General features: G+C 38.3%; 5 protein-coding genes across 5 annotated transcripts; 1 reads left to right on the plus strand and 4 right to left on the minus strand.

Moving 5' to 3' along the window:
• Positions 1-1,997: 1,997 nt before the first annotated feature.
• Positions 1,998-4,957, minus strand: LOC6036121 (mevalonate kinase). The gene is made up of 2 exons (XM_001846162.2): positions 4,809-4,957; positions 1,998-3,224 (listed from the first exon to the last, which is right to left on the minus strand). The coding sequence occupies exons 1-2, from the start codon at positions 4,932-4,934 to the stop codon at positions 2,181-2,183; spliced, it is 1,170 nt and encodes a 389-aa protein (XP_001846214.2). The 5' UTR covers positions 4,935-4,957; the 3' UTR covers positions 1,998-2,180.
• A 26-nt stretch (positions 4,958-4,983) lies between these two features.
• On the minus strand, positions 4,984-14,346 carry LOC119766997 (bolA-like protein 2). The gene is made up of 3 exons (XM_038254010.1): positions 14,186-14,346; positions 5,145-5,239; positions 4,984-5,087 (listed from the first exon to the last, which is right to left on the minus strand). The coding sequence occupies exons 1-3, from the start codon at positions 14,249-14,251 to the stop codon at positions 4,991-4,993; spliced, it is 258 nt and encodes an 85-aa protein (XP_038109938.1). The 5' UTR covers positions 14,252-14,346; the 3' UTR covers positions 4,984-4,990.
• LOC6036122 (probable dolichyl pyrophosphate Man9GlcNAc2 alpha-1,3-glucosyltransferase) lies at positions 5,332-13,933 on the minus strand. The gene is made up of 2 exons (XM_001846163.2): positions 12,954-13,933; positions 5,332-6,065 (listed from the first exon to the last, which is right to left on the minus strand). Exons 1-2 carry the CDS (start codon positions 13,850-13,852, stop codon positions 5,360-5,362), a joined length of 1,605 nt encoding a protein of 534 aa, XP_001846215.2. The 5' UTR covers positions 13,853-13,933; the 3' UTR covers positions 5,332-5,359.
• Positions 14,347-16,149: 1,803 nt separating the features above from the next.
• Positions 16,150-17,244, plus strand: LOC6036123 (proteasome subunit beta type-6). The gene is made up of 3 exons (XM_001846164.2): positions 16,150-16,348; positions 16,469-16,668; positions 16,728-17,244. Exons 1-3 carry the CDS (start codon positions 16,298-16,300, stop codon positions 17,158-17,160), a joined length of 684 nt encoding a protein of 227 aa, XP_001846216.1. The 5' UTR covers positions 16,150-16,297; the 3' UTR covers positions 17,161-17,244.
• Positions 17,245-17,274: 30 nt separating this feature from the next.
• Positions 17,275-19,164, minus strand: LOC6036124 (dnaJ homolog subfamily C member 21). Its single transcript, XM_001846165.2, has 2 exons — positions 18,237-19,164; positions 17,275-18,176 (listed from the first exon to the last, which is right to left on the minus strand). Exons 1-2 carry the CDS (start codon positions 19,043-19,045, stop codon positions 17,369-17,371), a joined length of 1,617 nt encoding a protein of 538 aa, XP_001846217.2. The 5' UTR covers positions 19,046-19,164; the 3' UTR covers positions 17,275-17,368.
• Between the last annotated feature and the right edge of the window lie 3,595 nt (positions 19,165-22,759).

Consider the following 22,759-nt stretch of genomic DNA (forward strand, 5'->3'; position numbering starts at 1 on the left):
TATCCTCTACTAGGGGAACCTCGGTTTGCCTGATTCTGAGAACTTTTTTGTTTGGCTGAAACACCCTAGTGCTCATACCAACCTCTGACTTTTTTGCAGATATACATGAATGTAAACCCTTAAGAAAATTATAAAATTTCAAGAATTTAAAATAACAGTATTGACCAAATAAAAAAAAATCATTCAAAATTGTTGGTTTGGGAAATGGAAAATGGAAAAAATTATAACGGCAGAAACTAAAAAGAAAACAAATACTCCGGGAAAAAAAAATCAAAATTGTTTTTGTTTTATTTAAGGCTGTTAAAAAATGTTAAAAGAAATAATTTTGTAATTGAAATTTCTTCGACAAAAACCTTGAAAAATACAAATATTTGCAATAGCCCAACGAATTAAATAAAATTTTAGCAATCCAAATGTTAATAGAAAAAATATATATAAAATATATATAAATATATAAAATATATATAAATATATAAAATATATATATAAAATATATATATAATGTGATATTTCCACTATCGGAGAGCCTCCTTGTCTCGATGACAGCTTACCGGCCATCGATTAAGCCCTGAGGCTGCGTCAAAGTGGGCTCTCGTAGCATGAAGTGGTGTCCATGTGTAAAAATGGAAGCTTCAGCAATATACTGAAAACTTCGATTTCAGAAGCTTTAAAAGTTTGCGAAATGTCTTAACAATTTGAAAAAGATCCATAAATGAGATTTAAAAGATTCAAAAAATTCAAACATTTACAGTTTGTTTGATATTTGAAAAATTGAAAAAAGTAAAGTATTACAGTTAAAAAAATAGAAATTAAAAAAATCTTTAAAAATATAATATTTTTTAAAACTGTTAATAATCAAAATAATTTAAGATTTGCATAAATAAACTAGAACTTTGAAAAACATTTTAATATTTTATAGATTCTACATTTTTTAAATTTCGAGAATTTAAGATTTTTTAATTATGTATTTAATTTCATGATTCCTTATTTTTATTATTTTTTTTTATTTTTTCAATGTCACTATTTTTGAGTACAGTATTTGTTCGGTAACTGGGCGTTGTCAAACATGGCTGATTCAACTGGGCTCGATAACTAACCAAAACAATCCGAAATGGCCGAATGGTTAATGGATGCAAAAATCATTCGCCATAATAAAAAAAATCTTTTGCTTTATTTTTTTTTTCAATTTCAAGTCACAATTAAGGAAACATGAAAAGTAAGGAAATAAGTAAAGCATTGTAAATAAATTTAAGTAATTTTAATTTTTATATTTCATCTGGAAAATATTCTGCATAGGTGGTCCCCTCGTAATTTTTCGTTCAGTCCAGTTACCGAACAAGTACTGTATTTGTATTTTTTAAGAATTTCGGATAAAGGGCCATCCATAAACCTCGTAAAAAATTTGGTGGAGGAGGCGTCGGTTTAATCATGACCACGTCACATGTTAATTTTTGTTAATGTAAATGTAAACAATTGTCGTTATGGGAGGAGTGAATGGGGGCCTCAAATTAGAAAAAAGTGCCCACGGGATTTGTGAATGGCTTTAAATCAAATCTACGGATAAACGAGCCTTCACTGTATTTAAATGTAATCCTATAAACACGAATGCTATTGAAATTTTTGGCCGTTATTCCTCGATACACGTAAAAACGAAACTATTGGCACTACGCCCCCCGGGGCATGGCCTTCCTCTAACGTGGGATTTCTGCTCCAGCGCCTCTGACGAGACAGGAGAAACCGGGACCGACGTTTTACTTCACCATCCGATAGAAGCTCAGTGGATAAGGCGGGAATCGAACCCGCGTCTCATAGCATCATCGGGATCGGCAGCCGAAGCCGCTACCCCTGCGCCACGAGACCCTCGATACACGTGGTAAATCGAAATCTTATTATCGAGAAATCTCGATCGTGAGTTGAGAAATAGCGATCGAGTGCAGTAATCACCACGAATTTTCAAGGGAATGTCGGATACACTTCAGATCAAACAGAACAACAAGTTCCATTTTGCAATCTACTGTTTTACTGCCTAGAAGCAACAACAGTTTTGAAAAATACCGAAAATAATACCATTTGAGCAAGATCTCTGAATAGATTACACAGAATCCCAACACCTTACTAACATCCGCCTAACACTATTGTCACGGTAACGAATCTCCAGACAACTTCCGCTTACCCAACTGTCATTCCAGCGCCTTAAACTGCACTCCTTGTCCACCGATGGTGGTCTGAATCCAGTGAAAACCAGCCTTGGTCAAGTTCTGCGTCAACTCCGCGTACTCCTTGCTCGATTCGTAGTCCTGCGGCAAGAAGATCAACGCACAGCCTCCACCACCCGCTCCGGTCAGCTTTGCGCTAAATCCACTTTCTTCAGCCAACCGGAAGATCCGCTCCAACGACGGATGACTCACGCCGATCGCCCGCAGCAGATTGCCGTTGATCGAGACTAGTGTTCGGAGTTCCTCAAACCGATCGCCGTCGTCCTCCAGAATCGAAACCACATCGTCAACGAGATGTCCCATCGCGTCCAAAATCGCGTCCATCATCCCAGGGTGGCGACTCTTCAAATCTGCCACGCCCGCCACCAACTTTGCCGTGGTCCGACTGACTCCGGTGTCCACGATCAGGATGTTGACCTGCTGGCGAAGCTTCAGACTCTCGAACGGCTCGCCGCGCTTGAACTTGATGAGATTTCCGTACGTGCATATCGTGTTGTCGATGCCGGAAGGCCGCTCGTGCATCACAATCTCCGAATCGAACGCCCACTTGGAGATCTTCTCCAGCACTTCGGGTGAGTCTTGGAGCGAGAAGTTCGCCTCGAGTTCACCTTTAATGATCTTCGACAGTAGAAACGCACTAGCGGAAACGCAAACGCCGTATCCGGCGGAACTACCCAGTCCTGCGCCGATGCTCATCACGGACTTGAGCGTCAGCTGGAAGCCGCTTTCGAGAGATTCGACGCCTTCGCTGCGAAGGATTCGGTTCAGCAGGTAGAGAGCGGTGCCAAGGGAGAACTTTTCTTTGATCGAGTCTTGCGCGGGTTTTCGGGTGACGAAGCTGGCGAACGGAAAGCCGTCGGCGGAGCGCATTTTTTCGAGGAATTCGAGCGGTTGCAGGTTCGAGTGGCAGTCGAACTGGGCGAGGAAGGCGTTGAACGATTCGAGCGAGAGCGATGAGTTGAACGGGATTGAGGCAAAGTCCAGAATGACTTCGGGGGATTGGAGGCGCTGAAATTTTGAGAAAACGCAATTTTAGTAATTATTTTACAATAAACAAGGTGGCCATCAGATTCCCATTTTCAAGTTCCTGGTTTTCCCCATTCATTCGAGGCCAAAGTGTTTTTTTTTTTTTTTTTGAAGATTTTTAAATCAAATCACAATGTTTTTTAATCTGACCATTCGTACAGGATTTTCTGGCATTCAGTACAGGATTTTTTTTAATTTGTTAGAATACCTTTTAAAAGTTCGTCGTTTTTTATTAATTTTCAATCCATAACCCTATTTTTCAGACAAATTTTTCATTTCCATTGCCTTATTTTTGTCCATGCTCAAAATAGATATGGATCATTTTGTTTTAGAGAATTATGTAGGGTTGTTGCTGAAAAGCAGGAAAGCTCTATCAGGACGTTTTGAAAGCCATTTTTATTTTTTAAATTAAGCCTTTGCAAATATTTTCCAATGTTTTTTTTTTCAGGAATAAAACTAATAAAAAAAATATTCGGGAATCAAGAAATTCAAAAATAGGTTTTGAACTATTCAAAAATTAAGGGGTCAAAATTCAACAATTAAAATTTTCTAAACTTTAAAGTTTTAAGAATCATAAAAAAATCAAAAAGTTCAAATTCTATGTTTGAACAATAAAGAAATTCAATACCAATTAAGAAAGTTTGAAATAAAACAAAAACAAATAAAAAAACCAACAATTAGACTTTTTAAAACTCCCAACCAATCAAAAATATAACAAGTTAGGAAAAAAAACCTAAATATTCAAATGTTGAAATACAAATAAACTTTTTTTTATCAAATAAAAAATCATAAATAATTCAATTGCAGAAAAATTGAGTGTTATTTAAAAAAAAAATCAAATTACAATTAATAAAAAAATAATGCTGCGGGTATTGAAAAATTTAAAAATCCTGCAATAAAAAAAATTGTTATTCAGAAACCTTAAGATATGAGAATGAAAAAAAAATAATTTAAGAATTGAAAAATTTAGGAATTAAGGAATTTGGAAATTTGGAAATTTAGGAATTTAAGAATTAAAGATTTTTTTTTAATTCAAATTATATTAATCTAAAAAAAATAAAGCTGTAGGTATTGAAAAAATTAAAAAATGTACAATTAGAAAAATAGAAGTTCAGAAAATTAAAGTGTTAAGGGCTCAAAAATTTAAGAATTTAAGAATTTAATGATTTAAGAATTTAAGAATTTAAGAATTTAGGAATTTAAGAATTTAAGAATTTAAGAATTTAAGAATTTAAGAATTTAAGAATTTAAGAATTTAAGAATTTAAGAATTTAAGAATTTAAGAATTTAAGAATTGAGGAATTTAAGAATTTAAGAATTTAAGAATTTAAGAATTTAAGAATTTAAGAATTTAAGAATTTAAGAATTTAAGAATTTAAGAATTTAAGAATTTAAGAATTTAGGAAATTAAGAATTTAAGAATTTAAGAATTTAAGAATTTAAGAATTTAAGAATTTATGAATTTATGAATTTAAGAGTTTAAGAGTTTAAGAATTTAAGAATTTAGAAATTTAAGATTTTCGGCTTTTCCCGAGGTGGCCACCCTGCAATAAAGCCATTTCTTACCTTATAAGTGAGATAGGTTCTCAGCCCAATGGGCCCGGCAATGGCCGGTTTCCCGTACACGACCGAATGCTCCCCGTGCAGGATAACCTTTCCGGGGGCAGACACTTCAAAGTCAGCTACCGACATTGTAAAACACTAGATTGCAAAAGAGTATTTTTGTTTTTTTATGATGTAATTTTATGCTAATGCCCTTCGGCGGCCCACTGTTCCGGGGTGTACGTCTTCTGCGAGAACGCGTGAATCGTTTTCAGCTCTTCGGCGAGGGCGGCGTTCACCAGACTGGAATATGAAAGTGGTCTTAGTTTTGTGACAAATTAATTTGAAGAGCTGATTTACCGATGTCGTTGCAGCAGAGCTTTTCCCTGGAATTGTGGCGAAACGATGATGGCGTTGAACTTTCCTCCACAACCGTCGGACTCATCTATGACTTCCTGAAATTATGTAATTTTGTGTAGTCTTCTACCTTTATCCAAATTAACACTATGACTTCTTCAAACTAAGTTCGTAAACTAAAGACACACCGTTCTAAGCTTAACTCTCAGTCCAACTCTTTATTTGACCTTTCGCTTGTTCATCTTCCCAACAGCGCCGTCCTTCTTATCTACGATCTTCAAATCTCCATTCGAAAGCAGCTGTTGGCAGTTAAAGTACACGAAGAACAGCACAAAGTGTCCACAGCTGAACGCCGAGATGAGCAGCGGCCACAGAAAGGGCAGCTGGGGTGGCGGCGGAACGTACTGGAACGCCAACAGCAGCATCGCTTGGGCCACGAGGGACGCGTAGTAGAGATGGACCAGGGAAATGTCCCAGCGGGACGGGATTGCGCGCTTTCCCTTAAACAAACTCTCAACGCCAAAGGCATCCAGCGTGCAGAAGGACGGTTTGAGGGTAAAGTTGGTGAGGAAGCCCAGCGAAATTTTAAGAAAAGCTAGCGTAAGCACCGTAAGTCCGAGATACGGTCCAACGAGGCCATCTTTGGCCAGTAGAGGAACCATGCTGAAGGTAGCGATCTGCAGGAACCAGAAGCACTGGGCGGGATAAAGGGGGAAAAGTAGCGTAATTGGAAGAGCCGCCAGGAGGATGGATTTTTCATGGACTTGGAAGCTGAACAGGAAGAAGCCCAGCGCGGAGTTGGCCAGGGCGAGCAGAAAGTTCCGCTTGGAGGTGGAATGGAAGAGAAGGTGCACGCAGCTCGGGAGCACCGCGAACAGGGTGCACGTGAGGCAGACGATGGCCATGTGGGCGTTGTCGAAGTTTCTGAAAAAAATGGAAAATATTCAGTTCAATGTAATTTTCAGATGGAACTGTAGAGTGTTGTGCATAATTTTCCAGATCTTTTTTTTATAATTTCAGTTCCAAAAAACATTTTCAACCATTTTTAGTTCTGCTTATTCAAATTTTTGCGACATAAACTTTGAAAAATATTTGAAACGGCCTAAATTGCGCTTTAAATTAACAGCCTTTTGAGGATTAATTTGAAGTAAAAATAAGTGTACCTTTGGTTTATTTTTTTTTGGAATAGTGTCCAAGGAATGTCTATTTCTGATTTTTTATTCAATTAAAAAATAACAAATTTTCAACAATTTTATGTATGTTGCTGGGTTGCTTAGAATTTTCTGTAATTCTATAATTTCGGAACACACCCGTCCGGCACCCGGAAAAGTTAGGATTTCCAAGAAAAAAATATTGAAACTAGGTGTCCGAAGGTTTGAAATCCAAAAGTTCATTTTTCGATTTTTGTTTCGTGTTCCTGAGGTCTTTTGAGCAGTGATCCCCGTGCACCGCGTTCAACCGCGTTCTCTGTTTTCTGTACTCGATCAAACACCAGCACCGCGTGTGCACGCGTACAAGCAAACTTAAACTCTCCCGTGTACAGTGTGTACGCGCACACGAACCTCGAGTTTAAAACCGAACCTTGCACCCCGGGTACAAACCCCGTGCAAGCCGACGACGCAGAAAAGAGACAAAAATAGTTCCCTCACGCTCCCTCTGCTGTAAAGCGGTGTTTCATTCTCCGCTGCAGTCACGCTACAGTGTTTGCCACAGAGAGAGTGAGAAGCAGTCATTTTTTCGTCTCTTTACACGCTCTTCGCTCGCACGGCGTTGTACCCGAGGTGTGCACCCCGTGTTTACACCGCGTGTAAACTTGAGTGCGCCGTGCGGGGAGAACTCGAACATGGCAGCTTGGTGTGTTTGAGGTTCATCTGCACTGAAAACTTGTACGGCGTGTACGGCGTGCGCGCGTTTCGGGAAGACTGCTTTTGAGCAACTTTTGTTCTACGAAAAACATTACTTCTGTTGTATTACGTATTTTATTAAATTTCATTCCAATGTTGCCAAGTCACATGAGAAAAACTTTAGAATTTTGCAAATCTTTCCGAAATTTTTAATTTTGATTTGTTTTGATTCGAATGAAACTTTTTCAAGTCATTTTGCATTGTAATATGTAGAAAATGGGCGTGTGAATTGTGAGCACTCGACATCGTCCTAGAAGAATCCCCAGCACCGGAGTAGCCGCGGCCGCTGTTGCGGAGAGAATGCGCTCGCTGACTGAGCGTCGGCCCAACAGCCGAACTGTCATTTGGGCTCTATTTACAGCGGTACAATGGGGTCCTATACAACAATACTCACATCTTCCCTCTTCTCCGGGGTAATGATTAAAAAATACAAATCTCTTACGTTATTTTCTCCAATTTGTTTAAATATTGGAACCGAAATAATATAGTCATGACTCCTCCAGAATAATCTTGTTAATAATCATAATAAATATAATAATCAGCGTATCACAAAAATGTAAGACGCATGGAAACTTTTTTATTAGAAGCGCAAAAGAACACGTGAACTAACTGTTCTTATGATGCTACCTCCATCAGGCATCACAGAGAATGGCTAACCACCCACTCTATCGAGAAAGAATTTAACTAACTCTTCGACAGTCACGTGTTTTGGCGTCTCTTACAAGTTTCCTTACAAAGTGCGTATATTTCCTTACGTATTGCTCCTACATTTGAAACTGTTATTTGTTTTAAAAGAAAATCATGTATGGGCAAAAGACATTTTTTTAAGTGATCGTATTTAAGAAAACTTCGTAAAATTTAATCGAGTTTTTCTAGGCATTTCATCGAGACTTCTTATAGACATCCATCGAAATTGAATCTGTTTTTGCCTACTTAATCTTTGTCCGCTAGACATCTCTTATACTTCAACGAGCCTGCGAGGCCTGCTGGGCTCGTCTTCCTTCTATTCGTATTCTGCTCTTATTAGTATACGCACAAGAAATGGAACCCATTCGTGGATAAATATGAATAAACTGAACTTCCGATGGATGAAGTTAACTGTATTCGCCACACCACCTCCGCTTTTCATCCAAGCAGTCCTGTTCTTCACGTGCATCCCACAACGCGATTAATTCGTTTGATTTTCAATGTTAATCAATTCTGCGTCCGCTCCAAAACAATCAAATCTCATCCATGATTGTGGGCATCCCTCCCCGCGTTAAGACCGAGCCACGTAACGTCCCATCGCACTTTGTTCCAGTGGATTTTCCTAGAAATTCGTAAATGCGGTATATCATCAGTGATGATCACATTTAGTCCGTAGACGAACAATTTTTAGCGTCCGTCCCTGTCCATAACCAGTGTGATTCGTAAACAGACATTTCCAAGAGGCCTTCCAGTTCGATTCGTAAGCGAACATTTTCTTGAGGCAATTCATCCCGGTCCACATCCAGCCTGATTCGTAAACAGACATTTCCTAGAGGTCTTTCCAGTTCGACTCGTAAACGAACATTTCATTGATGCAATTCATCCCGGTCCATCCAGCCTGATTCGTAAACAGACATTTCCTAGAAACCTTTCCAGTTCGACTCGTAAACAGACATTTCCTAGAGGCCTTTTCAGTTCGACTCGTAAACGAACATTTCCTTGATGCAATTCCACATCCAGTCTGATTCGTAAACAGACATTTCCAAGAAGCCTTTCCAGTTCGATTCGTAAACGAACATTTCCTTGAGGCAATTTATCCCGGTCCACATCCCGCCTGATTCGTAAACAGACATTTCCTAGAGGCCTTTCCAGTTAGACTCGTAAACAGACATTTCCTAGAGGCCTTTCCAGTTCGACTGGTAAACGAACATTTCCTTGATGCAATTCCACATGCAGTCTGATTCGTAAACAGACATTTTCTAGAGGCCTTTCCAGTTCGACTCGTAAACGAACATTTCCTTGATGCAATTCATCCCGGTCCACATCCAGCCTGATTCGTAAACAGACATTTCCTAGAGGCCTTTCCAGTTCGACTCGTAAACAGACATTTCCTAGAGGCCTTTCCAGTTAGACTCGTAAACAGACATTTCCTAGAGGCCTTTCCAGTTCGACTGGTAAACGAACATTTCCTTGATGCAATTCCACATGCAGTCTGATTCGTAAACAGACATTTTCTAGAGGCCTTTCCAGTTCGACTCGTAAACGAACATTTCCTTGATGCAATTCATCCCGGTCCACATCCAGCCTGATTCGTAAACAGACATTTCCTAGAGGCCTTTCCAGTTCGACTCGTAAACAGACATTTCCTAGAGGCCTTTCCAGTTCGACTCGTAAACGAACATTTCCTTGATGCAATTCATCCCGGTCCACATCCAGCCTGATTCGTAAACAGACATTTCCTAGAGGCCTTTCCAGTTCGACTCGTAAACAGACATTTCCTAGAGGCCTTTTCAGTTCGACTCGTAAACGAACATTTCCTTGATGCAATTCCACATTCAGTCTGATTCGTAAACAGACATTTCCAAGAAGTCTTTCCAGTTCGATTCGTAAACGAACATTTCCTTGAGGCAATTCATCCCGGTCCACATCCAGCCTGATTCGTAAACAGACATTTCATAGAGGCCTTTCCAGTTCGACTCGTAAACGAACATTTCCTTGATGCAATTTCACATCCAGTCTGATTCGTAAACAGACATTTTCTAGAGGCCTTTCCAGTTTGACTCGTAAACGAACATTTCCTACGGTCGTCCCAGTTAGTCTGAAGCTTTAACAAGAATCAAAGAAGTGCATTCGGACATAGGCGAACCTGCCGCACGCTCGCTCTGTATCACGATTTAGGCTGAGAAAACTCACTCCTCTGTTTGCACTTGTGCACACCCGAGTGATGAGTACGCGCCGACGTTACCGAAGTAGGCGACGACACTGTTGCACTCAACGGATGACATTGAAAGTACATGCTCGGAGAACAACACATTACACTAAAGTGTTTGTTTTAAATTCCATAACATCAAATACTCGCCTTGCAGTTTTTGCCACGCCTCGATCAAATTTCCAGCTCACTTTCAGACCAGAAACTTTGTAAGCTCTACACTTTGTCAAATGTTCCAAAATTTCACTGTTCCATTTCTTTTAATAAAACTAAAACGCTCCCGGCTTACCAAAGGTTAACGATGCTCATCCTGGTCAGTCAAAGGTTGACAAATAACCTCCACCAACTTGAACACTTTTTTTCTCTTGTTTTCCACTCCTCTTCCTCTTTGTCAAGCAAAACACACAATCCATCCGCGTGCTGGGGATTCTCCAGGACATGAAGCAGGTTTTAAAACTTACCGGCAGTGTTCCGGAAGTTATTCCTCCTGGCAGGATCGCCAAATGTGAGCACTCGACATCGTCCTAGAAGAATCCCCAGCACCGGAGTAGCCGCGGCCGCTGTTGCGGAGAGAATGCGCTCGCTGACTGAGCGTCGGCCCAACAGCCGAACTGTCATTTGGGCTCTATTTACAGCGGTACAATGGGGTCCTATACAACAATACTCACATGAATATTCCAAAATCTGTATCTTGAGAAGGGATTTAAAACAATTAAATTTTGCAAAGAGTTTCATACAACAATTTTGCAATTTCGAAAAACACCCTTTGATCAGAAAGATAAGTAATTGAATATTTAGTCAATGAATCATTTAAAACAAAACAATGTTGAAAAGTATTACATTTCCAAACAAGTGCTGAAAAGTTTAACTTTTCAGCATCCGTTTCAGTGCTGAAAAGTTAAACTTTTCAGCATTCGTATTGAAAAGGGTTACCATTCGATTCTATCACTTTTGGTCGAGAAAAGTAGGCTTTTTCGTCGATCGAGAATGACAGGGAAAGTAAGAAGCTTCACGACGGAATTACATTAGTAGTTTATGCAACAAGTTGCAAAAAGAGGATTTTTTCAGCACGAGTCGTACATTTCTCCAACGAGGTTCACCGAGTATTTATTATTGTATTTTGTCAATAAATCGTTTAAATCAGAAAAATGTTGAAAAGTGTTACTTTTCGAAACAAGTGCTGAAAAGTTCAACTTTTCAGCACCCATTTGAGTAGAACTTTTCAGCATTTATTTTGAAAAGTGTTGCTATTCGATTCTGTTATTTTTGGTACAGAATAGCCTACTTTATTTCGTCGTTCAAGAATGACAGGAAAAGTAAGTAGGGGAAGTTCTCGTAACTTTGGCAGGTTAAGCACTCGCTCCTAACTCCATCCAATTTGCTGATTTTCACTATTTAAACAACAAATTTTGCAAAACTTTTGATAGAAACTTGCTTGCTCACTTCTTATTGAGCTATTTATCACTCGATTTCAGTTGAAAACGCTTTTGATTAGCTTTAATTGAATGTCAAAGTTCTGACCTGCCAACATTAGAGGCACGCTGGAATTAAATGCTGTTCCCCTAGTTTCACGACGGAATTGCAAAAAATGATTTTTTTTTAACTTGCACCGTTTTTGAGTAATAAGCATATTAAGGTGCAATTTATCCAAAATGCTTAATTTTTGCAATGTAAAAATGTTTTACTCCTGCAAACAATATTTTCTAAAAACGGTTTCTTTTATATTTTTTTAAAATTTTTCGAAAATCGGGGAAAAATAGTATTTCTCAGTTTCTTCTAATTAGGCAGCGTGCTTTTATTATTTTACGCAGTTCAGGGTGAGGGCGCTTTATACAAAACTTTGAAAAAATATACAGAAATTTTGTTTTGGGGATATAAATGCTGATTCTCGAGTTACGTAATAAAAGAAAGCATCCTTGGCCTTCTTTATCAACTCGCGTTATCGCAAAAAATAGTTTTTCGAATTTTGATATTAAAGAAATAAACTTTTGTAAAATTTTATAATCAAAAATAGCTATTTGAAATGGCTAAATATTATGTATTTTGAACATTTCAGGCTTTATTTTAAAATTTAGAAATATTTTTTATTGAAAAGAGAGAGGCTATACACTGAAACCTCGATGGTTTAACACGAATTGTTGTGAAATGCTCGAGGTCACTTTTAAGTTTGAGGGTACACAGAGATCACACTTACTACCAAATGTTTGGTTTGATAGTGAGAGTGAGTCCCGTGTGAACGATGACGGGAGTTTGTTGTCAAAATAAGGTTTACTTTTAAATCCTTGAATGCCACATTTTTCAGCCATAATAATAATTCATCATAATCTGTGCTAGATTTTGATAGATTTCAGCAGATTTTATATTTTGTGCCAATTTTGAACAGGTTTTTTTTTTTATTGAAATGGACGAGTTTTAAACAATATCGAAAACGTTTGTTAATATTTATATTAATGAACATATAAATTTAACTTTTTCGAGACCGAAAATCAATTAATCCATCAGAATGTTAAAAGCTTTTAAACTAATTCGTATACTTTTCCCCAACCCATTCCTTAATGTTAGATTTTCGTCTGCCAGATTTTTCCAGATTTTTTTTTTCTATTTTGACCTGGCAACTCTGTTTGGTGCTAATTTCTAGCGCAAAAGATGCATTTTTGAATCCCCAGAAACAAATAATAAATTGAATGTTTAAAATAATGCAATTTAGGCAATTCAAACTTGTAGAATAAAGTCAAATAAAACTGTTTTTTTTTAATGTAGCTATTTAAAATAGGTTTTTTTTTTATCTAAAAAGAACCAAGTTTTAGGGACAAAAACTAAAAATAAAATTTGCAGTGGCCTTATAAAGTTGTTTCTTTTGTCATATTCCTACAAATTATCCGAAGGCCTTGTAGCAATTTCACTTTGGATTCACGAATCTTCGTATAATCGCGTCTGGAAAGTCTTTTTGTTTAAATTCTTTGTGAAATGTTACACAACACTTTTCCGCCTTTTTTACATTACTTCACTTACCTGAGTTTGACGAAAACATTCACGATGCACCAAACGTTCGAGACCTTATCCTCAAATACCCCTCGCGCCACGGGAAACACTCGATGCAGCACTTGCAGCGCCGAGTCCACCGATCCCAACCAAGGACTCCACAGCACAGCAAAAGTTGCCACCACCAGGGCTCCTAGTTTAATCAGCTTCCATAATCCTGATCCGAGGCTGAATCCTCTTGTAGATTTGAAGCACGATGCGAGAAGGTAGAAGAAGAATGGCAGCGCGTGGTACAGTTCCATCTGCTTGTAGTTGAGGGCGAGCACGAAAAAGAAGGCTCCTAGCAGGTTCCGGTTGCGGAGAATGGCCGCTATCGCGGCCGCAGCTAATCCGAGGGAGATGTTGTTGTACTGGAAGTGCCCATTGTCGATGAGGAGCTGTCCCGGGTAGAGAATTGCTGTGGCCATAAAGAGCAGATCAACACCGGTGGCACTCTCCCGGTGGATCGTCTTCCGAACTGCGTGGCAGGCCAACAGAACGGCTGGAATGTAGATAAGGAGGTCGGCGAGCAGAACCGTGTTCCGCATGAAGCGCTTGTGACCTTGGCTGGTGATTCCTCTCGATTTGTGCAGCTCCACAAACTTTGGATCCTGAAGCTGGGCCCACTTGCCAACCAGGAAGCTGTGATAGGCGGTCAACGGTGGATAGTCCAGGCCCCAGTACAGCAGATCATTGTCCGTTGTGTTGCGGTACCAGTCAGCAATCGGCAGATTCACGGTCACTTCTTGCCAGTGACGCTGGGCCTCAAAGTCGCCGAACATCGGACGCTTTCCATGGCCCGAGTAGGAATACAGCGAAACGGTCGCCCGGAGTAGAATACCGGCGGCCACCAGCGTGACCAGGCTAAGGCATCCACCGAGGGCGGTCATCGTGTCCCAGCGAAATGTACACGTTACATCGAAGAAGACACTTCACTGACTGACGGTTCTGTTTATGTTTGGGACGGTGTTTGAAAATTGAACGTTCTAATAAAAAATCGAAAACTTAAATTTTCATGAATATTTTATTTTTCTGAATAAATTTGTAAAAATACCAAGAAAATTCAAAACAGTACACGAAATTCTAAAACGTAAATTTTTCATTAAAGAATCGCATTTTCAAGCACCGTCAACCGGATTCTGACAGCCGGTGGCCAGCAACCGCGGAATTTCACGCGACCAGTTCAAAAATGTAAACGTGGTCAAAAAAGGGGAAAAACTTACCACATGAGTTGCTTCCAGCTTTTCGGTCAGCTTCTGCTTGAGGTATTCCTCTGTGTAGCCGGACATTTTCGGAAGTTGGAATTTCACGAAGATAGGAAATGAATGGACAAAATTAAATCACTCACTCGGGAATCGTTCTGCGAAAAGCACGAGATAAATGTGTTTACCTTTTTTGACAGGAGCTGAAATCGTGACAAAAGTGTTTTTTATCCTTCTCGGCGAGTTTGCTTTGGGTGCGGCGGTTTTGATTTATTTTGCTTTCTCTTTCTTTTCGAAAGTTTTTTGTTCACAGACAAGTGGATCACTGATAAAATACCTAGTTAACCCTTTCAGGCCTGATGGGTCATATTAAATATATTTGGGTCAAATTTTGATCCAAATATGAAAATTTCCAAACTAGCCTATAATTTTCGTTTGGTCAAAAGAATCATTTTCCCATCAGTGAATAATTTTTTTTTGAAAATTCAGGTCTAAATTTTAAAATTTAAAAACAAATAGATTTAAAAAAATTAAAACTCGTTAATTTAAAAATTAAATAATTTAAAAATCTGGCGATTTCAAAAATCTAAATGCAGTTCGTACTTGATTATCCAAAGTCCCAGTCAAAATTTTACTCTGGATAACGAAAATTCTCGCTGGATAATCAAATCATCAAACTTTGTTCTGATCTAAAAATAATCCAAAGCTATCTGATTTTCTGTAAATGGTGACAAAAAAAGCTTTAAAGAATTTAAGAATTGGTTCCTAAAATGAAGCTTAGATTGCTGATATTATTGTTTACAGCGAAAAAGCTTATTTTTTGAGTACAATGACCCTTAATACGACCACATAGAGTTTAAAATTGATTTTTAAATCAACTTGAAAAAAATAACCTCGCTGTCCTTCTTGACAGAAAAGTTCCTACTTGACAGCTCGTTTCAAGGGGACCATAGTTGATCCATCGAAAAAATGTTGTCTTGTCAATATTTTTTTTTGCATTAACATTTTAAAAAATTTATGTCGCTCCCTCCTTAAAAATCGGATCGAAGAATCAGGGCAAAATTTTTTTTTCAATAAACTTAACAATTTTAAAGGGAATAAAATTCTAACCAACTGAAAACAATTAGAAATGCATTTTTCTGCGATTAAAATCATATTTAGCATGTCATATTTAGCATGTCTGATTGATCAACAATATTATTATTTAGGATTTTTTATGTTGATTAATTCATTTTAGAAATTCAAAATTTTAAAATTAAGAGTTTATTTAGAGGCTTAAAAGGGTCTGGGGAAAGCATTGTGCCATTTTTTGTTAGAATTGGGTACTAAAGCCCTATATCATTTTTTATGTACAACGGTAAAAAACACGATTTAAAACCATTTCTGATCACTTTTTTTCATTTTAATGCAAAAAAAAAATGTTGACAAGACAACATTTTTTTGATGGTTCAATTATGGTCCCCTTGGAACGAGCTGTCAAGTAGGAGCTTTTCTGTCAAGAAGGACCGCGAGGTTAATTTTTCAAAATTGATTTAAAAATCCATTTTAAACTCTTTGTGGTCGTACAAAGGGTCATTGTACTCAGAAAAATAAGCTTTTTCGCTGTAAACAATAATATCAGCAATCTAAGCTTCATTTTAGGACTCAATTTATCTATTTATTTCTTAAATTTTCTTCGATTTTTTTTTTAACTTTTTTAACGATTATTGTAAGGTACGCACTTCGGAAGGAATCGGTCAAGAAAAATTTCAAATGGGCAGCAGCGGTAGCGAAAGCAAGTCAGAGAGGGTGAAGAAAAGCCCCAAGAAATCGCTCCCTCTCCTTTGTTCTGCTGTTCGTAAAGCTGTTTCTTGACCCCTTTCCTTCCGATCTGCATACTAGCCTTATATTTTAAAATTGTTGAACCCCTAGAAAATCATTTATTTTCCCAATCGGTCACCCTATCGATAGCGAAAGAAGTGGAGAAAGAGAAGCGAGAAAACGTCAAAATTGCAAATCGCCTTGTCATTTTCGGCTGGCTTCTCGTAAACAGTTTTCAGTCGCTGATCGTTTATTGAGTTTTTCAAGAAAATCAACTGAAATTTCGCATAATTTAGGTTGTTTAATCGTCAAGAAATACTACCTATAATCAAAATGGACATGGACTACTCAAACGACTGGAGAAACGCCCACCACAGCACCGGTGTAAGTAACTCAAATCCCTCAACTCATTCTAGGTTAGGTTAGCAAGTTTTGTTTTGCTGTCTCACGATTCGTTCTTTTCCGGGTGATGTTCCGGATTTTAACTCATTTCTAATTTTGCAGACCACCATCATGGCGGTCGAGTTCGACGGCGGTGTGGTGATTGGAGCCGATTCGCGCACCAGTACGGGCACGTACGTCGCGAACCGCGTCACCGACAAGTTGACCAAGCTGACCGATAAGATTTACTGCTGCCGGTCGGGGTCGGCCGCGGACACGCAGGCCATTGCCGATATTGTGGCTTACTCGCTGAACTATCATGAGTATGGGTGGTTGGTTTGGTTGGATGTTGGGGGTTATTTTAAGTGTTGATTTATTTCAGGAATCAAACCGGTGAGGAACCGCTGGTTTCGGATGCGGCCCACGAGTTCCGTCAGTATTGCTACAACTACCGTGACTCGCTGGTAGCGGGTATCATTGTGGCCGGTTGGGACAAGAAGAACGGTGGTCAGGTTTATTCCGTCCCGGTGGGAGGTATGCAGATTCGGCAAAGTGTCACCATCGGAGGTTCGGGAAGTTCGTACATTTATGGCTTTGTGAAGGAGCACTACCGTGAGGGAATGGCCAAGGATGAGTGCATGGAGTTCGTGAAGAAGTCCATCTTCCACGCGATGTACCACGACGGAAGCTCCGGTGGTGTGTGCCGCATCGGAATCATCAACAAGGACGGCGTTGAGCGTCATGTTTTCTTCGCGCCGCGTGATTACGAGAACGTTGTTCCGGCTGCCGCTCCTTCGGTCGCCGTTCGTGCTTAGAATGGGTAAGAAGACATTTTTGCTGATAATTTTCTTTCAATTTAATAAACTCGACTCGTGAAGAGTCAATTTGGTCAAAAGGAATTTCGCCTTACAAATAGTTTATCACAACCTTTTACAAGCGAATGAAAGTGAAATTTATTTTATACACGATGTGTAATTTATTTACATGAAAATTAATGTAGCACTACAAACTAAAGTAACATCACTACTTTCGCTTCTTGCCACCTTTCGGCTTCTCTCCGTCCCCTTTGTGAGCACCTTTCAGCTTATCGACATAAACGCTGTGACCGGTTTGCTTGAGATGGTTGAAAAGTTTATTTTTAGAACCAAACTTTTCATTGCAAGTTACGCATTTGTGTTCAGATTCCGTCTCAACTTCTTCTTTCGCGGGTTCCGCAGGAGCCGCCGGAGGTTCTTGAGCAGGTTCTTCCTTTACTTCCTTAACCGCCTTAGCCTTGGCCGCCCCAGAATCCTTGGACTTTCCTTTTCCCTTCTTGCTCTTCTTAGAACCGCCAGCCCAATCATCGTCACTGTCCTCGACGCGCGACGTTCCCGGCAGCGGAATATCCAGCGCAGGTTCCTCCGCCTCGTCCGAGATTGACACTCGCTTGGCAGGCTTCTTCTTGTTCTTTCCCTTCTTGGACTTGGTCTTCACGACTTCCTCCTCTTCGCTCAACTCGGAAGCGTCTTCGATTTCAGGCTCTTCCGTCTCCACCGCGTCGCCATTGGCCGCCGCCTGGTCATCGTCCTTGCGCATCTGCTCCCGCAGCAGCTCAACGTTCTGCTTGTGCTTCCGGGAAGATTCGTGATTCTCGTACGACTTCTTGTTGTTGAACATCTTGTCGCACGCCACACAGTACAGATCGTCAACGTAGAAACTCTCCTCGCCGTTTTCGTCCTGGCTGATGATGAGACCGTTCATGGCGTCACCCATTGCTTGGACGGCCGGATCACCTCCCGTGTCATCATCGGAGGACTCTTCCGAAGCGTCGGCGTACGAGGCTTCCAATTTCCTGGAAGATCGTTCAAAATAATTAGCTGAGTTCAACGCTTTTCAACCCCTTTTCACCCACCTCAACTGCTCCTCGTACGCTTCATTGAACACGTTCGACGAATTTCGCTGCTGCTCCTCAATCTCTCGCTGCTTTCGCCGAATCTGTTCCAACCGATTTTGCGCCGACTTGAGCCGGTTCTGCTCGGCGCGTTCCTCCAGCAGCTTCTTGTACGCCTGAACTCTCTTGTCACGCTTCTTCACAAACAGCACCAACGACCGAATCTCCTCGTTCCTCTCCTTCCGCGCCTTCTGCTGAACCTTCTTGTTATCCCTCTCGATCGCCTTCAAAATCCTCCTGTCCCGAATCTCCGCAATATTATGCGGATTCAACCATGCATAGCTCTTCTTCGTGCAGAATCCCTCCCAATAGCCGTAAAACTGCCGCACCTCCGTCTCATAATCACTCCCCGAGTTCCCAAACCGTGGAATCCCTTCAAAATCATCCTCATCGTCCAAAAACTCAATCTCCTCCGACGCAATCGTGTGAAACACCTCCGCGTAAACCGCATAGAACCCACCCCCATCATCCCCAAAACCCTTATAACACGACGTCGTAAAATACTGGAACAAATCCACCGAATTGTCCTCATAGTTCGTGTGACCACCCCTCAAAATCTGCTCCCGATGGTTATCGTACCAGGCCCGTTCCTGCCCATCGGACAACACATCGTAAGCCGCCTGCACCAACAAAAACTGCTGGTTCGCCTCCTCCGCATTGTCCAGATTCTTGTCCGGATGCCACCTCAGCGCCAACTTCCGGTACGCTTTCTTGATCTCGTCATCCTCGGCGGTCCGCGCCAGCCCCAGCACTTCGTAGTGGCACTTCATGGTCAGCGGGGAAGGGAAAGTGTTCAGCTTCTACACACAAGACTGGAACCGAAACTGACTCCGCACGGAGAAAGTGCCACAAACAGCTGCTGCTGCTGCAAACGTGCACACGCGTTTGTTTACTGTTTTGGAATTTTTGACATGTAGATGCGTGCGCGATAGGGTGACCAATCGGGGGAGTGAGGAGCAGTGTTGCTAGATTTTGTATTATGGCGTTTGGATATTCTTACGGAATGGTTAATTTTGAAATTTTAATTTTTAAAATGGTTTCAATTATTAATATGCAACGTTTCCGAGATATTGTTTGGTAAAAGGTACTTCAAAAATACAAAAAATGTTTAGAGGTTTTATAAAAAAATGTCCTGTTCAAATCTGTAATTTAAAAAAAAAACATGACTAAAACTTACAATAGATTTTATTTGTTCATAAAAATTTAGATTACTGTCAGCAGGATTGATATGGATATTGATATTGCAGAAAGGTTGACCCAATCTCGTCTTCCAGACCTCTGCTGGCCTATTTTTATTTTTTTTTTAAATCGCAGATTGTTTTCAACATCATTTTTTTGTTCACTCCTTTCCTCACCTCAAATATTGCTCTTTAGGCTTATCACAAACTTAAAAAATACATGTATTTCTTTTTGTGATAAAATGGAAAAGTTACATTTGTAGTTTTGTTCATAATTGTCTTTAGGCCATTGCAAATATTATTTCAAGTTTGTAATTTTGACAGATACATAGTTTTCATTAAAAAATCAGCTTTAATGGATAAAGTGTTCATACATTGTGAAACGTTTAATTAGGTAATTATGTATTTTTGAATGGAGGGCCTCGTGGCGCAGTGGTTAGCGGCTTCGGCTGCCGATCCCTAAGTTGCTATGGGGCGCGGGTTCGATTCCCGCCTTATCCTCCTGGCCTTCTATCGGATGGGGAATTAAAACGTCGGTCCATTTGTGTAAAAGAGGTTTTGGGTGACTCACCACACATAACCTTCGGACGCCTAGAAATGAGCAGAAACTTGCAACAGAGCCCACAAAAGACCCGGGGGTCGTTAAAGTTGATTGCATTGCTTTGCTTTGTATTTTTGAATGGTTTAGGCTTAAAAACATAATTTTAAAACATTTCACAACATTTTGACACTAGCACTGATATCATGTTCAAAGCATTTTGTGGTTCTTTTGTTTTTTTTTTACATTTTTGCTTGGAATTTGAAATCCATCATCGATTTTTGATTATTTGATTAAAACTTTAAGGTCGTAGGGTTGGTGACATTCACTCTTGGGACTTGGGGTAATGGCTGTCAAAGGTATTGAAAATATTCAAAATATTCAAAATATTCAAAATATTCAAAATATTCAAAATATTCAAAATATTCAAAATATTCAAAATATTCAAAATATTCAAAATATTCAAAATATTCAAAATATTCAAATTATTCAAAATATTCAAAATATTCAAAATATTCAAATTATTCAAAATATTCAAAATATTCAAAATATTCAAAATATTCAAAATATTCAAAATATTCAAAATATTCAAAATATTCAAAATATTCAAAATATTCAAAATATTCAAAATATTCAAAATATTCAAAACATTCAAAATATTCAAAATATTCAAAATATTTAAAATATTTAAAATATTCCAAACATTCCAAATATTCCAAATATTCCAAATATTCCAAATATTCCAAATATTCCAAATATTCCAAATATTCCAAATATTCAAAATATTCAAAATATTCAAAATATTCAAAATATTCAAAATATTCAAAATATTCAAAATATTCAAAATATTCAAAATATTCAAAATATTCAAAATATTCAAAATATTCAAAATATTCAAAATATTCAAAATATTCAAAATATTCAAAATATTCAAAATATTCAAAATATTCAAAATATTCAAAATATTCAAAATATTCAAAATATTCAAAATATTCAAAATATTCAAAATATTCAAAATATTCAAAATATTCAAAATATTCAAAATATTCAAAATATTCAAAATATTCAAAATATTCAAAATATTCAAAATATTCAAAACATTCAAAATATTCAAAATATTCAAAATATTCAAAATATTCAAAATATTCAAAATATTCAAAATATTCAAAATATTCAAAATATTCAAAATATTCAAAATATTCAAAATATTCAAAATATTCAAAATATTCAAAATATTCAAAATATTCAAAATATTCAAAATATTCAAAATATTCAAAATATTCAAAATATTCAAAATATTCAAAATATTCAAAATATTCAAAATATTCAAAATATTCAAAATATTCAAAATATTCAAAATATTCAAAATATTCAAAATATTCAAAATATCCAAAATATTCAAAATATTCAAAATATTCAAAATATTCAAAATATTCAAAATATTCAAAATATTCAAAATATTCAAAATATTCAAAATATTCAAAATATTCAAAATATTCAAAATATTCAAAATATTCAAAATATTCAAAATATTCAAAATATTCAAAATATTCAAAATATTCAAAATATTCAAAATATTCAAAATATTCAAAATATTCAAAACATTCAAAAATTCAAACCAGAATTATTTAAACCGCTTTACTTGAACATCCCTCCATCCATATCACGAGAGCACAAACTCTCCCTCCAGATCTCGCGGTCGTTTCTCAGAATCCCTTTCGTTCTCATCGGTGTTGTCATTTTCCGACCTTCCCCACACCGAATTTTCCTGTGTGCGTTGCGCTTCCACTTCCTTTCCCGAACCCCTCAAGCAGCAGACAGTTGCGAGGCGAAATTCCTTCAAAGTTTGTCTGTTTTCCCCGCTCTCTCGGAGAGGATTGCTCTTAGAACTTTTTTCGCATGGAAAAACTCGCTCTGAGCGAGAGAACAGGATGGCAAAGTCGCGAATGTTGTTTTTCCGTCTCGCTTTTCCGCGAATTGTTTTCATCGATTGGGGAAGCTCGCTGCGAGAGGAGACCAACACATGCGTTTGGGATAGGCAATCAAACGTCATAATTACGCCCCACTAGAGGGCGCTGAAACTTGAGGTGATGTTTTCATTATAACCTACAGCGCGTAAGTTGGTTTGCAATTTAAAATTGTTTTATTTCATCATAAAATCAACATTAATAGCAAATTATACCATTTTCAGGTAAGAAATAAATAGCTTAATTGATATAAACGAAAATATTTTTGTGATGGCCGATTTAACCTGTTCATTATCTGATTCAAAATAAGGGAATGTTTTAATCAACCAAAACCTAACTAATCAATTGAGAATGTAGATTATTCAAGTGAACAAATTTTTTTATAAAGTCACTTCAATCATAAAGGCAAAGCTCTGCTTGAAAAATGCTAATTGGAATGATTTTCAAAATTTGAAATCTAACCTCATTCTCGCGTTTTCAATCCGGATCTCAGAATTTTCAATGAAAAAAACAACTTAGCAAAAAAATCAAAAAGTCAATCGATAGAACTTTTTATTTCTTACCACCTGTTAACTTTATTTTATTCCAAAAGATCAATTTTCTTTTAAAAAGCATTAAAATAGTTTTCACTCGCCTTTGCACTTATCGCGCAAAAACGTAAACGTAACCTTGCACTAAAGTTCTCCTACTCGGATGTAGGTGGCGAATCGAGTTTTTAGCTTTGGTTTTGGGGGCCTATCGCATTGCCGAAAAACGGAACGCTCTCGATCTGACGGAAGTTCCGGGTGACGACTTGCGGCG

Source organism: Culex quinquefasciatus, chromosome 2, assembly GCF_015732765.1.
Source record: "Culex quinquefasciatus strain JHB chromosome 2, VPISU_Cqui_1.0_pri_paternal, whole genome shotgun sequence".
Taxonomy (NCBI): Eukaryota; Metazoa; Arthropoda; class Insecta; order Diptera; family Culicidae; genus Culex; species Culex quinquefasciatus.